The sequence below is a fragment of the Mobula birostris genome, chromosome 3, assembly GCF_030028105.1.
Source record: "Mobula birostris isolate sMobBir1 chromosome 3, sMobBir1.hap1, whole genome shotgun sequence".
Classification (NCBI taxonomy): Eukaryota; Metazoa; Chordata; class Chondrichthyes; order Myliobatiformes; family Myliobatidae; genus Mobula; species Mobula birostris.
In genome coordinates, this window is record NC_092372.1 from 93625313 (window position 1) to 93640475 (window position 15163).

Below are 15163 nucleotides of genomic sequence, written 5' to 3' on the forward strand. Positions count from 1 at the left end.
CTGCACCTGCAAACCACCTTTTGCGATTCATGCACAAGTACCCCCAAGTCTTTCTGCACAGCAGCATCCTGCAATAATTTACCATTTAAATAATCTGATCTTCCATTTTTCCTTACAAAGTGCATGACCTCACATTTACCAACATTGTATTCCATCTACCAGACTGTTGCCCACTCAACCTATCTATATTTCTCCTCAGACTCTCCAAATTCTATGCACAATTTGCTTTTCCACTCAATTTAATGCCATCAACAAACTTAAATACACTACACCCGGCCCCCTCTTCCCGATCGTTAATGTATACCGTGAACAGTTACGGGCCCAGCACCGACCCCTGCGGCACACCACTCACCACTGACTGCCAACCAGAGAAACACTCATGTATCCCAACTCTCTGCTTTCTATTGGTTAACCAATCCTCTATCCATGCTAATACATCATCCCCAGCTCTATGCATCCTTACCTTATGAACAAGTCTTTTATGTGGCACCTGATAGAACGCCTTCTGGAAATCCAAATAAAGAACAGCCATCTGTTCCCCTCCATCCACTCTGTTCATTATATCCTAAAAGAACTCCAGTAAGTTTGTCAAACAGGACTGGCCGGCTTTTGCTGAATCCATGCGTCCGTCTGCATGATGGATCCATTTCTTTCCGGATGCCTCACTATTTCTTCTTTAATGATAGCTTCAGATGTTAAACTGGCCTATAGTTACCTGCCTTTTGCCTACATCCTTCTGTAACCCTCGGCCAGCACATGTTCATCTAGCCGAACTGAGAAATCTTGTTTGTGTGGATGCTGCGTGACGCGTTGCCCAGTTACAAATCCGCACCGCAAAATATCCCACAGTACACAATATGCGATTAAATGATAGATCTTTATCATTCTTAATTTGACTATATGGTTAGTAAAGAAACAAAAAAAAGGGCCCATTCTCATGAAACAGTCTATTGCGCATCATTGGAGCTCATTGTTCATTCATTTGTTCCCATTGATCTCCAAGCCCTCGGACCCTTGCCCCTCAGTCCACTCCATCCGGTGATCTTCCGCCTCTCTCCATTCGCATCCTCTCTCTCCATCGCTCCCCAACAAAAAACTGCGAAAAACCCAGCTCCCAGACACACAAAAAAGAACATTACTCCCATTGGATAGCCCCTGCATTCCAAAGCCCCGTTATCTCTAGTCATAAGCCAAACATTGCTACCACAGAGAAACCATTACCTTAGCAGTGGAACATTACACAGAAGCCATTACATTAGCCTTAGCAGTGAAACCTTACAGCATGTTACACTCTCCCCCCACCAAACTTAGTCATGTCCTCATGACGTTGAGATAATTCACCAACCCTTCCTGCAAAACACAAAGCCCAACCCAGGTGTACAAGGCAATGACATAGCTGCCAAAAACAGTAGGGGTCACACTCTGTTCCCCTGGTGTTACATAGCCCAGCCTATCCGGTGGTCTCCTAATTCTCTGAGACCTCTGCACCCCCTCATCTAACACAATGGGAGAAGGGACGGGAGTCTCTCCCTCAATCAATGGGGAGTTAGCGAAAGGCAGCATGTACCACAGAACCCGAGGAACAAGTGCAGAGCGCTCACAGTCTGAGGTCTTGGCCAGGTGGTAACTGCCTCTATGTTTGCTGTCAACTTTCCCCCTTTTTCCTATAGTTTCTCCCCAGCTTGTCTCACAGGAACACTGGACATTACTGTCACTGGGAACAGGTGCACCGGGGAAACCCCTCGAGGTCTTCTGGAGCGTTCCCTAAGAGTGCCTCGCCCTCAGGCACTCCGGGAAAGTTGGGGGCCCCATCATTCTCGTTACTTCCTCGGGCCATACCACCATTGGCTTCGACTGAGTGAACTACACAGTCCCTCATCTAAATTCAGTACCTGACCCAATGCAGCCATGCACTTTCTCAAAGGCAGCTCGAAACACTGGGTGCATGGACAATGTTCCCAGAAAGCTCTCACCAGCCTCCCCCTTGCAGGCCCCCATGAGCCTCCTCACAAGAGGGGTGTTGGTGCCCACCAGAATTTAAACGCTGCCGTTCTGGCACATGGACGGGCCATGGCCCCGCCTCACCTGGAGCACTGGTAGATGCTGGCAGTCCCAGTCAGCAGTAGTCTGAACTAAAACAAGGTCTGAGCCCACCACTTTATCAAACTCCGTGCTACAATTTCAACTTTGCCAACAGCTTTAACACTACTCAAAAATCGAACGAACAATTCACTTGGGGTACGAATATCCACCCCACTCAACATGCACACATTAGTTACCGGTAACCCCACGGAGGTGCACCAACGCTCCACCCCAACAGCATCCATATCAGCACAGATTTAAACACAATCACGCAGCATCCAACGGAATCGATCCCAAACATAGCCCCCACAATTGTAACCCTCAAGCTCGGCCAACACATATTCGTCTAGGGGAAAACAACTTCTGGTCCTGCCAAACTGAGAAATCTCGTTTGTGTGGAAGCTGCGTGACGCATTGCCTGGTTACAAATCCGCACTGCAAAATATCAAACAGTACACAATATGTCGTTAAACGATAGATCTTTATCATTCTTAATTTAACTATATGGCTAGTAAAGAAACAAAATAAAAGGGCCCATTCACATGAAACAGTCTATTGTGCATCGTTGGAGCTCATTGTTTGTTCATTTGTTGCCGTCAACCTCCAAGCATAGCCGGCCCTCGGACCCTCGCTCCTCAGTCCACTCCATCCAGTGGTCTTCCGACGCTCTCCATCGCTTCCCAATGAAAGACCGCGAAAAACCCAGCTTCCAGACATACAAGAAAGAACAACATTTCTCCCATTGGATAGCCTCTGCATTCCAAAGCCATGGTATCTCTAGTCATAACCCAAACATTACTGCTACAGAGAAACCATAACCTTAGCAGTGGATCATTACACAGAAAAGCATTACATTATCCTTAGCAGTGAAACCTAACAGCGTATTACACTTCTTTAAACAGTGGCGTGATAATTCACCTTTCTTCAATCTGCCAGGATCTGCCTAGAGTCCAGAGAATTTTGGTAAATTATCACCAAAGCCTCTACTATAACCTCTGCCTACTCAGGGAAAGGCTATCTTAGATTGGATGTTATGTAATAACCCAGATCTTATTAGGAAGCTTAAAGTAAAAGAACCCTCAGGAGGCAGTGATCATAATATGATTGAATTCATACTGCAATTTGAGAGGGAGAAGCATAACTCGTATGTACCTGTATCACAATAGAATAAAGGGAATTACAGAGCCATGAGAGAAGGAGCCTGTCCAGAGGATCCAGAGCAGAGATGGCTGAAATTTCTGGGAATAGTTCACAAGACACTGGATAGGTATGTCCCACAGAGGAAGTAGTTCTTAAAAGGAAGGGGTAGGCAACCGTGGCCGACAAAGGAAGTTAAGGACTGCATAAAAGCCAAGGAAATGGCACATAAAGGTGGCAAAAGTGAATGGGAAGTTGGATGATTGGGAAACTTTTAAAATCCAACAAAAGGCAACTAAAAAAGATACAAGAAGGGAAAAAATAAAATATGAGGGTAGACTAGCCAATAATATAAAGCAGGATACCAAAAGTTTTCTCAGTCATTTAAGGAGTAAAAGGAAGATGAGAGTTAATATTGAACCACTGGAAAATGATGCTGGTGAGGTAGTAATGGGGGACAAAGAAATAGCAGATGAACTTAATGGGTACTTTCCATCTGTCTTCACTGTGGAAGCCACTAGCAGTGTGCCAGAGGTCCATGAGTGTCAGGGAGGAGGAGTGAGTGCCATTGCTATTACAAAGGAAAAAGTGCTAAGCAAACTCAAAAGTCTTAAGGTAGATAAGTCACCTGGACCAGATGAACTACATCCCAGAGTCCTGACAGAGGCTGCTGAAGAGATAATAGATGCATTGATCATGATCTTTCAAGAATCACTTGATTCTGGCATAGTCCTGGAGGACTGGAAGATTGCAAATGTCACTCCACTCTAAGAAGGGAGGAAAGCAAAAGAAAAGAATTTGTAGGCCAGTTAGCCTAACCTCAGTGATCGGGAAAGTGTTGGAGTCTATTATTAAGGATGAGGTTTTGAGGTACTTGGAGTCTAATGATAAAATAAGTCAAAGTCAGCATGGTTTCTGTAAAGGCAAATCTCGCCTGAAAAATCTGTTAAGAGTTCTTTGAGGAAGTAACAAGCAGAGTGAACAAAGGAGAGTTAGTGGGTGTCATTTACTTGGATTTTACACATGAGGCTGCTTAACAAGATAACATCCTATGGCGTTACAGGAAAGATACTGGCACGGATAGCAGAATGGCTGACAGGCAGGGGGCAGTGGGTAGGAATAAAAGGGGCCTTTTTTGGTTGGCTGCCGCTGACTGGTGGTGTTCCTCAGGGGTTAGCATTGGGACCACTACTTTTCACATTTTGTCAATGATTTAGTTAATGGAATTGATGGCTTTGTGGCAAGTAGGTAGTGCTGAGGAAACAATGTGATTGCAGCAGGACTTAGGCAAATTGGAAGTATGGGCAAAAAAAATGGCAGATGGAATACAGCGTTGGGAAATGAATGATAATGCATTTTGATAAAAGAAATAATAGCGCGGACTATTATCTAAATGGGGAGAAATTTCAAACATCAGAGGTGCAGAGGGACTTGGGAATCCTCGTGCAAGACTCCCAGAAGGTTAATTTACAGGTTGAGTCCGTGGTAAAGGAGGCAAATTTAATGTTGGCATTTATTTCAAAGGGAATAGAATATAAAAGCATGGAGACAATGCTGAGGCTTTATAAACACTAGTCAGGCTGCACTTGGAATACTGTCAACAGTTTTGGCCCCATATCTCAGAAAGGATGTGTTGTCATTGGAGAGAGTCCAGAGAAGGTTCATGAGGATTATTCTGGGAATGAAGGGGTTAACATACGAGGAGCTTTTGGCAGCTTTGGGCCTATACTGACTGCTGGAATTTAGAAGAATGTGTGTGTGAGTGGGGGAGGGGGGAATCTCATTGAAACCTACTGAATGTTGAAAGGACTGGATAAGGTAGATGTGGAGAGGATGTTTCCCTTGGTGGGGACATCCAGAAATAGAGGGCACAGCCTCAAAATTGAGGGGGTGACCCTTCAGAAAACAGGTAAGAAGAAATTCTTTTAGCCAGAGAGAAGTAAATCTGTAGAACGCTCTGCCAGAGAATGCGGTGCAGGCCAAGTCTATGTGTAAATTAAGGCGGAAGTTGATCATTTCCTGATCAGCCAGGGCACCAAAGGATATGGCGAGAAGGCAGGTGTATGGGGTTGAGTGGGATCCGGGATCAGCCATGATGGAACGGCGGAGCAGACTCAATAGGCTGAATGGCCTAATTCTGCTCCTATGTCTTATGGACTCCAGAGTTGGAACACCCAAGTAAATAATACAGCTTAAGCAGAAATCCAAGAATCCCATAGTTTTAGAGATTGTCTGTGTAAAACAGGGTTTCTTCCAATATTCCACCAAAACTCTAAGGCTCATTGTGAGGACCCTCTAATGCAAATTCCAGACTAACTTCTTCCATAAATTGATAATGGACAAGGTACAAACAATTGATTAATGAGGTCAAACAGGAAACTCTACAGGATTCAGTAAAGAAGCACGTATATTTACGATCTGAAAGGACGAAAAAGCAATTAAGATTGAATTAACGGGGCAATTTTAAATTTGAGCAATAGTATCAAAACTGCTGTCTACTGTATATCGTTACATTTTGCCTTCTACTGAAGTGCAGAGGAAAGAGAAAAAAAAGGTGGATCCACAAGAGGAAGACTTTAGAATATCAAACATTTCATATCAATTCTTGAACTTCTATTACATCTTGAACTTCTATTACAGTTGAAGCTGGCACCAGTGTAAATTCATTGCCAAATGACCACTTCCTGTAACTCAAATAGGCTTTTGTTGTGTTCGTTATTGCATAGTAAAGTTAATTTTCCTATGGTTCATTTTCTGCAATCTAATCAATAGAATATCCATCATCATACTGTATGATTTTTCCCCTTCATGAACACATGCTTACACACAATAGAGAATTTTCTTGTGTATACTTTCCTTTTTCTTTCTTTATGAAAGCACTGACTTTCCTTTACAGCCCTAATGACTGCTGCAGAACACTGAATCATGCCCAGCTCCATTAACATCCAACTACTGAAGCCACAGTATGACTGTAGGACCCTGACCAATTTTGCCTGAGAGGTACTGAAATCTGACCTGAACAAATATTTTAGCATAGACAAGAATCATATTTGGAATCTTCGGAGTTTATACATCTTTACACCATCCTATGTGACCATATCTGGGCACCAGTCAATCCCTTACCCTACCTTAAAAGTGTACAGTAAAACTTTTGCAGACAAACCCCATGAATTCTAGAAATAAATTGCACATCATTAAGGCTGCTTTTAAATTTGTTGGAGTCGGATAAAGAGCTAAATGCCAGCATATATTATTAAAGATGAAAACTATTGCGAGTGCTGGCATACTATTCATCACAGGAACCATCACATTTAAACTTGATCACATCTTTGGCAGATATCCACATTTGAATAGATGGTCATTAAATAATACTTGGCAGCTGGAATCCTGGCTGGCTGTATTTTTTTTTTTGCTAAGTCAAGGGCACAAAAACCAATTCTGATATTCCCAACCAAGAACAGACTGAGATTTGAAACTGCATGACTATTACCATTGCCAGGCAATGCCTTATCAAGGTCATTTTAAAGCTTGAAGGTGAACTTTCAATATTTAGAGCTGTCCATCTCTGGTCTGTGGTTTCAGTTTAAAATACCAACAGTGTTACATATTTAATACCACTTTTCACAATGCAACACAATGTCAACTTGAGGATCTTTAAAAATCCAAGCTAGGAATTATGAAAAGTAACATGCGGAAAGACAAAATCTTTTAAAATGATTCAAGTAGAACTTGCTTTCTTAAAGTAACCAACTCATTAAAAATTAACAGGAACCTTGACAGAATTTTCACTGCACATCCAAAGGAATGTCTTAGTATTTTGGAACACAGGACCATGAGCAATTTAAATAATCAATCCTTTCTTATTAATGAGTCAAGTCAGTCTCAAAAGACAAAGGGAATAAACATAAAATGTGAGGTCTGTTTATTAACGCCCTTGTGATTTTAGTTCAGATGAAATGATTCAACATCCATAATTTGAAAGACATTTGAAATTTAAAGAAATTAGAAAATAATTTGGAAGCAGATGCAACTACTCAATATTTTCTTCACTAATAACTGGCAAGATAAACACATGCTTAAATCTACATACGTAAATCCTTTAGACAGATACATATTTTTTCTCTGCAAATGGTGAGTAACAAAAAAACTACAGTACAAGTTTGACACAAGTGTAATTGATGAACTGGAAGCATGACTGTAAAAAGGAAGATCACAGCTGTATTTTTATTATTTCTCATAATTGGAGAAATTACAATAAGTCAGAAATAGAAAGGACAATTTTAACTCTGAGCAATGGTGTCAGATGTACTGCCCATTGTACACCAACCCCATTTTATACCAGCCTCCAACCTTATGTCATCTCTGGCAGCTACAGTTAAAACTGGTAACAGTATAAATATAGCAGTTAAATGATTGACCTCCCCCCACCCCACCTCTGCCAATGACTGATTTGATCTTTGGATTCTCTGCACCATTGTAAGAAGTGGACAGTGAATATCCTACTAACTACTGTGAACAATGTCACTACCAGTCAGAGTAAATTTACCTACCCATCAGACCTGTCACGTGCTAAGGTCCAGCACGTGACTGGTGTTTGCTGCTCCGCCACTTAAGTTTATGTAAAAGGTACCTAATGCTTTCATGCTGGATAACTACATTTCTAGGGGACATGTAACATCTCACATTTGTTTTCCAATCTGAATCAAGCTACTTATCCCCAACAGGGGTGCAAAAAAGCAAAATACGCCTGAATTGCCAAAGACGAACATTACTCAATATTTCATTTGAAATGTGGATATTAGATGAGGATGGAATTAGAAAAGCAAAAGAAACCTCTAGTGTTGGAAAATCTAAATAAAGACAGAATGGTGGAAATACTCAGATCAGGCAGCACCTGTAAGGAAATAAAGAGTTAACATGTCAGTTGATGGGCAAATTAATCCTTGTTTTGAAGTTGTCCCATCTCAGAGCCTATCAATGGTCAAAGATTACATATGAACAAGTAGGCAAGCTGTCTGGCAGGAAGGCAATGTCTCAGGACAGTCCCAATTGCAGATCATTCAACCAAGAGACAGGGCAAACAGATGAAAGGTGGTGGTTTAACGAACACATAAGAATTGGGCAATTAAAGAATGAAGAAGTCTGCTGTTGCTCCCATTAGAGATAGGGTGAAGATCAGTTCCACAGGTCTGCATTAGCACTTTGTTACATGATACCCAAAATAAAAGAAAAAAATTCCTTAATGCTAATGAGGATCATAGAGCACGCGTTTGATCACTTCCAAGCACAGGAGATGCTAGTCATGATTTTGAGCACTGCTCTGATGGGCATGTACACAATTCAACAAACACTGCAGAGTTTCCAGAATAAATAAATAAGCATCTTTTCTCTTTTTTTTCCTAAAGGGAGTAATTTAATGATCTTTTTATTGCAGAGTAACGCAAATAGCTGATTTAAATTTGTAATACTGTAGAAATAAAAGAAATCCAGTTATTCCCATGTCAGAATTGCTGACATTTTCAGCTAACATTGTCAGGAAATCCGATTCTGAAATGACACAGTATGTTAAAAAAAAATTCAGCTTCATTATCACCGAGATATTTGTAAGATACAGTCACTCAGGCTCATCACTCCACACCCACAAGGAATGATACCAGTAATATTAATCAGTGCTCAATGCAGGAGATGGAACCTGAGTGAGTGTATTTATCAGTTGAGTTGTAAATAGCTCAGACTGCCCACTGTAAACTGCAAACATTGGCATGAACACTTATTTTTTTTAAAAAGTTTGTAATTCAACTTACTCATTGTTACTCAAATAGGAATACCAAAAACTCTCCCACTAACAACATACGTTCCCCGTTTCTGAGGGAAGGAGAAAATCGCAAGTAATCGTAAATGGTAAGACATTTTCTCAGCTCTGCACTGAACTTTGGGACCTTCTCTGTGGACTTCAGTTCAGAAACGCTATTTACTTGTGGTTACTGTTTGCATGATGCTATGTTTTCAATGCACGTTGGGTGTATGACTGTTTTTTTAATGGGTTATTTTATTCTTTTTTTAAAAATGGGTTCTTTTTTTATGGGCATGATGTGGTTTTTATTCCCTGCACATTGGGTGTTAAACAGTCTTTTTTCTCTCTCAAGGTTGTATAATGTACACACTTTGATAAGAAATATACTCTGAACTTAAAAATAGTTTGAAATCTCCATAATCCCCAGACACCAGGTTACAGTTATGATTGCTTGAGTAAAATCTCTTTAAAAGGTAAAAAAAAAATCTTCAATATTTATTATTAGCAGAGCAAGTATTACAATATATTCCCCATGTTTTCCCTCATTCCTCCAGTGCTTACTTTCTCTGGAACACAACAACAGGATCAGCAAGGAGGTCACTGACATCCAGCTTCTTTCCTTTTTCTGCCACGTCCGGGTGCTTACGAACAAACAGCCAGCCAATATGAGAAAAGAAGAACCCACGAGTGGCATTGTGAGGGTCGGCATTGGATTCTGAGTATTTGTGATGTACCCGGTGATCCCGAGACCACTCGTAGATGTCATTCTAAGGAAACACACAAAAACAAAATAAAGAAAAGACTCAGCCATTTTTTAGAGTAATTCTAAAAAAACCTTGCTTTCAGCTCACAGGAAGATTCAGCATTTCACATGATAATTATCATAAATCTGTCAGAGTGCTCATTAATAATAAAGTGATTAAATCCCCTCTGAACCAAGTATCAGGTTGGTCAGAATCATAGCTCTGCACATCAAACACTTTCGACCTTATATTAATTTAACTGGGTCACTCTGTAATTCATAGCCATAGTAATTCAGTTTTGTACCTCCGGAAAGCATAGCCAAATTAGTAGACTGGGATACTTAATTATCATTGTTCATATGTGTTCAAAAAAGGCTTGGAAAGGTATAAAGAAATATCCTTACCAAATCATCTATTGTATGATATTCTGTTTCATTTTGTAAGTTCAAAATGTGGGTCTAACTTCATGTTTACTTTAAGTGAGGCACACCCATATCATGCGGTACATGATGACATATGCAATTCACATATTTATACATGTAACTCAATGAATTATTAAATGAAGAATTTTTTATATATATACACACACACACACACACACACACACACACACACACACACAAAAGTTTGCTCAAATAATACTGAATTAAGTCTTTGGGGTACTGCAAGTCACTGTCTTTATTGCTTTGCTGCACGCTCGAGCGCTTGGTGGAAGACACCGAGGACTCAGGTTTTTTTTAACGTGGGGGAGGGCGGGTCATTGCCTTGCTGCTGCTTCTGCGTGGGAGGGGGAGCTGGGGGGGCTTTGGGATTCTAAAGTTTAACTGTCATTCATTCTTTGGGGCACTCCTCTGTTTTCATGGATGCATGCAAAGAAAAAGAATTTCAGGATGTATATTGTATACGTTTCTCTGACATTAAATGTACCTATTGAAATACACAACACCCCTCCCTGCTTAGCTATAAACTTCAAATCAATAGAGAATGCACCTCAATTATATACACTGTATACTATATAATACAACTTCTATACAGCTATCCATACCCTAGTAATATCTTAAATGGTCCCATTCAAGTCTAAAGATTTAATCACGGTGGAGAATTTCTTACTGTTGTGAGATCATGCTTTTCCTGACAAGGGGGTTCACTCTGCTTGGCAGGTGGCACTTGGGGCTGTGAAACAATGTCAGGTTCTGGGGCCTCTTCCGTGGTGGTTGTAGGAGTAGACTCTGAGAATGCAGGAACTGGTTCTGACAGAGGTAGCCACTTCTCTTTTCTAACAATTGACTCTGCTCTCCCCAAATGACTGATGTGTCTGATATCATCTGGAGATGACACAATCTCCACTGTGTAGGAGAGTGATCCAGTTCTGTCCTTTATCTTTCCAAGTACCCATTTTTGATCACGTCTTCAGTCTCTTGGCAGGACTGCTTGATTAGGAGTGAAACACTGAACCGCCTTGTTTAGGGAGTCTTCAGTTTGTCCCAGCTGTTTGTCTTGCATACCCCTTCCGAGATTGGGTTTGAGGAGATCCAAGCAGGAGTGCAAGGGACAACCCAGGAACAGCATAGCTGGTGAGTTAACAACAGGAATTCTGCAGATGCTGGAAATTCAAGCAACACACATAAAAGTTGCTGGTGAACGCAGCAGGCCAGGAAGCATCTCTAGGAAGAGGTGCAGTCGACGTTTCAGGCTGAGACCCTTCATCAGAACTAACTGAAGTAAGAGTGAGCAAAGGATTGGAAAGTTGGAGGGGGAGGGGGAGATCCAAAATGATAGGAGAAGACAGGAGGGGGAGGGGGAGATCCAAAATGATAGGAGAAGACAGGAGGGGGAGGGATGGAGCCAAGAGCTAGACAGGTGATAGGCAAAAGGGATGAGAGAGGATCATGGGACAAGAGGTCTGGGAAGAAAGACTGGGGGGGGGGGGGGGGACCCAGAGGATGTCAGAATGGGAATGGGATGTGGAATTAAAATGTGTGGCCACTGGGAGATCCTGCTTTCTCTGGCGGACAGAGCGTAGATGTTCAGCAAAGCGGTCTCCCAGTCTGCGTCGGGTCTCGCCAATATATAAAAGGCCACATCGGGAGCACCGGACGCAGTATATCACCCCAGCCGACTCACAGGTGAAGTGTTGCCTCACCTGGAAGGACTGTTTGGGGCCCTGAATGGTGGTAAGGGAGGAAGTGTAAGGCTGGTGAGTTGTTGGTTGTGCAGTGTGCTGCATTGCAATAAACAAGGAAGAAGTTGGCGAGCTTCTGATTCAGTGTCAGTGTAGTGTGTTCTGCTGACATTGATCGAAGTGTGTTTTTTATATGTTGGACAAAACTTTCTGTTAAGCCAGTTGCAACTGGGTGGTAGAGTGCAGATGTAATATGTCTTATTCCATTCATTTTTAGGAATGACTGAAGCTGTTCTACCATAAACTGTGGTCTATTATCTCTGACTAAGTGTTCTGGAACACCAGACCTTGAGAAGAGGCTTCTCAACACATCAACAGGGTGTAAGGCTGAGGTGGAGGCTATTGGGAACACTTAGGAGTCTTGACGAAGGGTCTCGGCCTGAAACGTTTACTGTACCTCTTCCTAGAGATGCTGCCTGGCCTGCTGCGTTCACCAGCAACTTTGATGTGTGTTGTTGGGAACACTTCTGGCCATTTTGTAGCTGCATCCACTACTCAAGAAATCTGTGCCCATGAATGGTCTGGCAAAATCCATATGAACCTGCTCCATCTGCTGATCTATCCCAGGCCACCAGACAAAGCTTCAAGCCAACACTTTCATTTTGACCACACCTAGATGACCAGCATGTAGCTCCTCCTACACTTTAGCTCTCAGCTTGGATGATACAACAACTCTCAATCCATGCACAAGGCAACCCCCATCAAGGGCAAGTTCATCTCAACGCTGATAAACATAGGGAAACTGGAATTATTGCTGCACATTCCAGCCATTTTGGATGGTCATGTACACCTAAGACAGTGTGGGGTCTTTCCTGGTTTCCCTTTGGATCATCTCTGCCATAATAGAGAGACTTTCAATCTGCATTAGTGAGGAGTGTCCTTTTTTGTAAATTTTTCTGGTATTTCCTTTTCCAAGGATAAACAGGACAATCTGCCATCATTTCCATGATCTTGTATTCAATCTTGCAATTGTGCCTTCCAAGAAACACAAGTGTGATCCCAAAGAACTGTAATCTTACCATGGCCATCATTACCTGAAGGCTGCCCAATAACTGGCCCTAAAAACTGACTAGTTATTACACCCTCTGGAAGCAATGACATCCCTAGAATTTTATACAAGAACTGTACATTTGTACCCAGGCACATCAAACCATCCATCCCAGCATAACACAAATTCAAATCGCTCTTCCTCCTTTGTTTGCCCCACATTACACCAAGAAAAGTTCCAAGTATTGACATCACTGTTGACACATTTGTCTGCTGTAATGGCTAGAGCAAGACCGAACATAGCCACAGTCATGATTAATTCTACTGCAACAAAATACATTTTCTTCATCTCAGGTTAAATGAAATCTTGGGTTTAAAGGCTTACGCTTTCATTTGGTGTTTCCAGGGCACTTAGTGCTCCCTGTTATCCCCATAGATCATGGTACCAATGGGTCATTGGGACTTTGTCAAATGGTGCAAGCTGAATCATCTGCAGCTCAACATCAGTAAGACAAAGGAGATGGTGATGGACTTTAGGAAGACACAGCCTGCACTGCTCTCTGTCAATATTGATGGTGGGAACATGGATGTGGCAAGGACCTACAAGTACCTGAGGGTGCACCTGGATGACAGACTTGAGTGGAGCACCAACACAGAGGCTGTGTACAAGAAGGGGCAGAGATGCCTCTACTTCCTGAGGAGACTGAGGTCCTTTCCTTCACGTTCTACCAGTCTGTTGCCGCCAGTACAATCTCCTATGCAGTGGTGTGCTGAGGCAATGGCAACAACACGGGTGATGCCAAGCAGAACAAAGAGCCCTACGGAAAATCCTGGCAATTTTAGACAATGTTCCTCACCCTCCGCCTGCACCTTAGCTGAATAGAGGAGCACTTTTAGTGATAGATCAAGACAACTGCCCTGCTCCAAAGAGCACAATATGAAGTCAGTCTTACCTTTGGCCATTAGGCTCTATAATGACTCAACCTATAGCTGGGGAAGTGATGACCCCCTCCTGTTAAGACTGTTTGAGGCAACTTTTTTTTTTAATTCTTTCTTACTTCTCACCTAATATTTGTATATTTGATCTGTTCACTTGTAATGCTACTGTGACACTATAATTTCTTTTGGGATCAATAAAGTACCTATTCCCCCCTTTGGAACCACAAATTTCACAAAGGACCACTCAGTCTTTAGTAAGCACTCCCTTGTGCTCTTTGTATATTTCTGACCCTGCTCCTTCTATCAGTTAGTACTTATTTAGTTTTCTTCTCCCAAATCCATAACCTTAACCTGTTGCTCCTTCTGTCTTCCAACATGGCCAATCTGCAACTGCTCTGTCCATTTACAACACCTTGTTTTACATACTTGTTTGCCTTTTTATTCCTGCTTGGAATATTTTTTCAGTGAGCTTTTGGGTATTCTTTCACCCTCATGTATATCCCAGTTAGTTCTCCTCTCCTTCTGTAGAGAAACCATCTACAAAATAGAGATTTTCCTTTGTGCTTTTTACTTTATCCAATCTCTCCACCTCCTCCTTTTTGTTTTGATATAAATGGTCCCCTGGGATCATTGCTGTCATACCCTGATACCCATGTGGTTCTCTAGTACAATATACAAGGAGGCAGATACTTTAATACACTTTACGACTACATCAAGTTATTGATCAACTTATTTTAAGACACTGTAAATGTGTGCTTTAAGATGGTGAAGGAGTTAATGCTGAACTGCTTTTTGGACCAGCCCACTATTTAAATTGAACTTTCATTTGTAGTTTACGTGACAAACATATGATTACACCAAAATTATTTTCCAAAGAAACTCAATCTCAAAATCAATGTCAGAAGTCTTGAGCAACATCTTTCATGTTCTGTAAAAAGCAAGCATTCTTGTTAGTAAAAACAACTTTTAGGATTGCGACCCAAATATTCCAATTTCCAAATGTTAATTTCAAATTCCCAATTTCCATGCCCACAATAACTAATTTCTCCAAATGCAGATTTTCATCTGAAATCCAGGCATCTCATATCCAGAATAGAGAAGCACAGATTTCCTTCACCTTAACCTGGATTCCACATGACTAGTGTCTCTCTAAAACCAATTATATGGAAAACAAATAAAGAAACACAAACCAAAAACACACACAAGACAAAACAAAAATCCATGCTTGAACTTTTGCAAGTAAATTCCCACTGAGAAAAACTTTGACGCATCTTTCAAAGAACAATACATGATGATCTA

At 41.6% G+C, this 15163-nt stretch overlaps 1 protein-coding gene across 1 annotated transcript in view; it reads right to left on the bottom strand.

Moving 5' to 3' along the window:
• LOC140195163 (stearoyl-CoA desaturase 5-like) overlaps positions 1-15163 on the bottom strand; it is a 91111-nt gene that overhangs the window by 17223 nt on the left and 58725 nt on the right. Inside the window, exon 3 of the mRNA XM_072253039.1 lies at positions 9575-9780. Coding sequence (XP_072109140.1) covers positions 9575-9780 — 206 coding nt within the window. The remainder of the gene's footprint in view (positions 1-9574; positions 9781-15163) is intronic.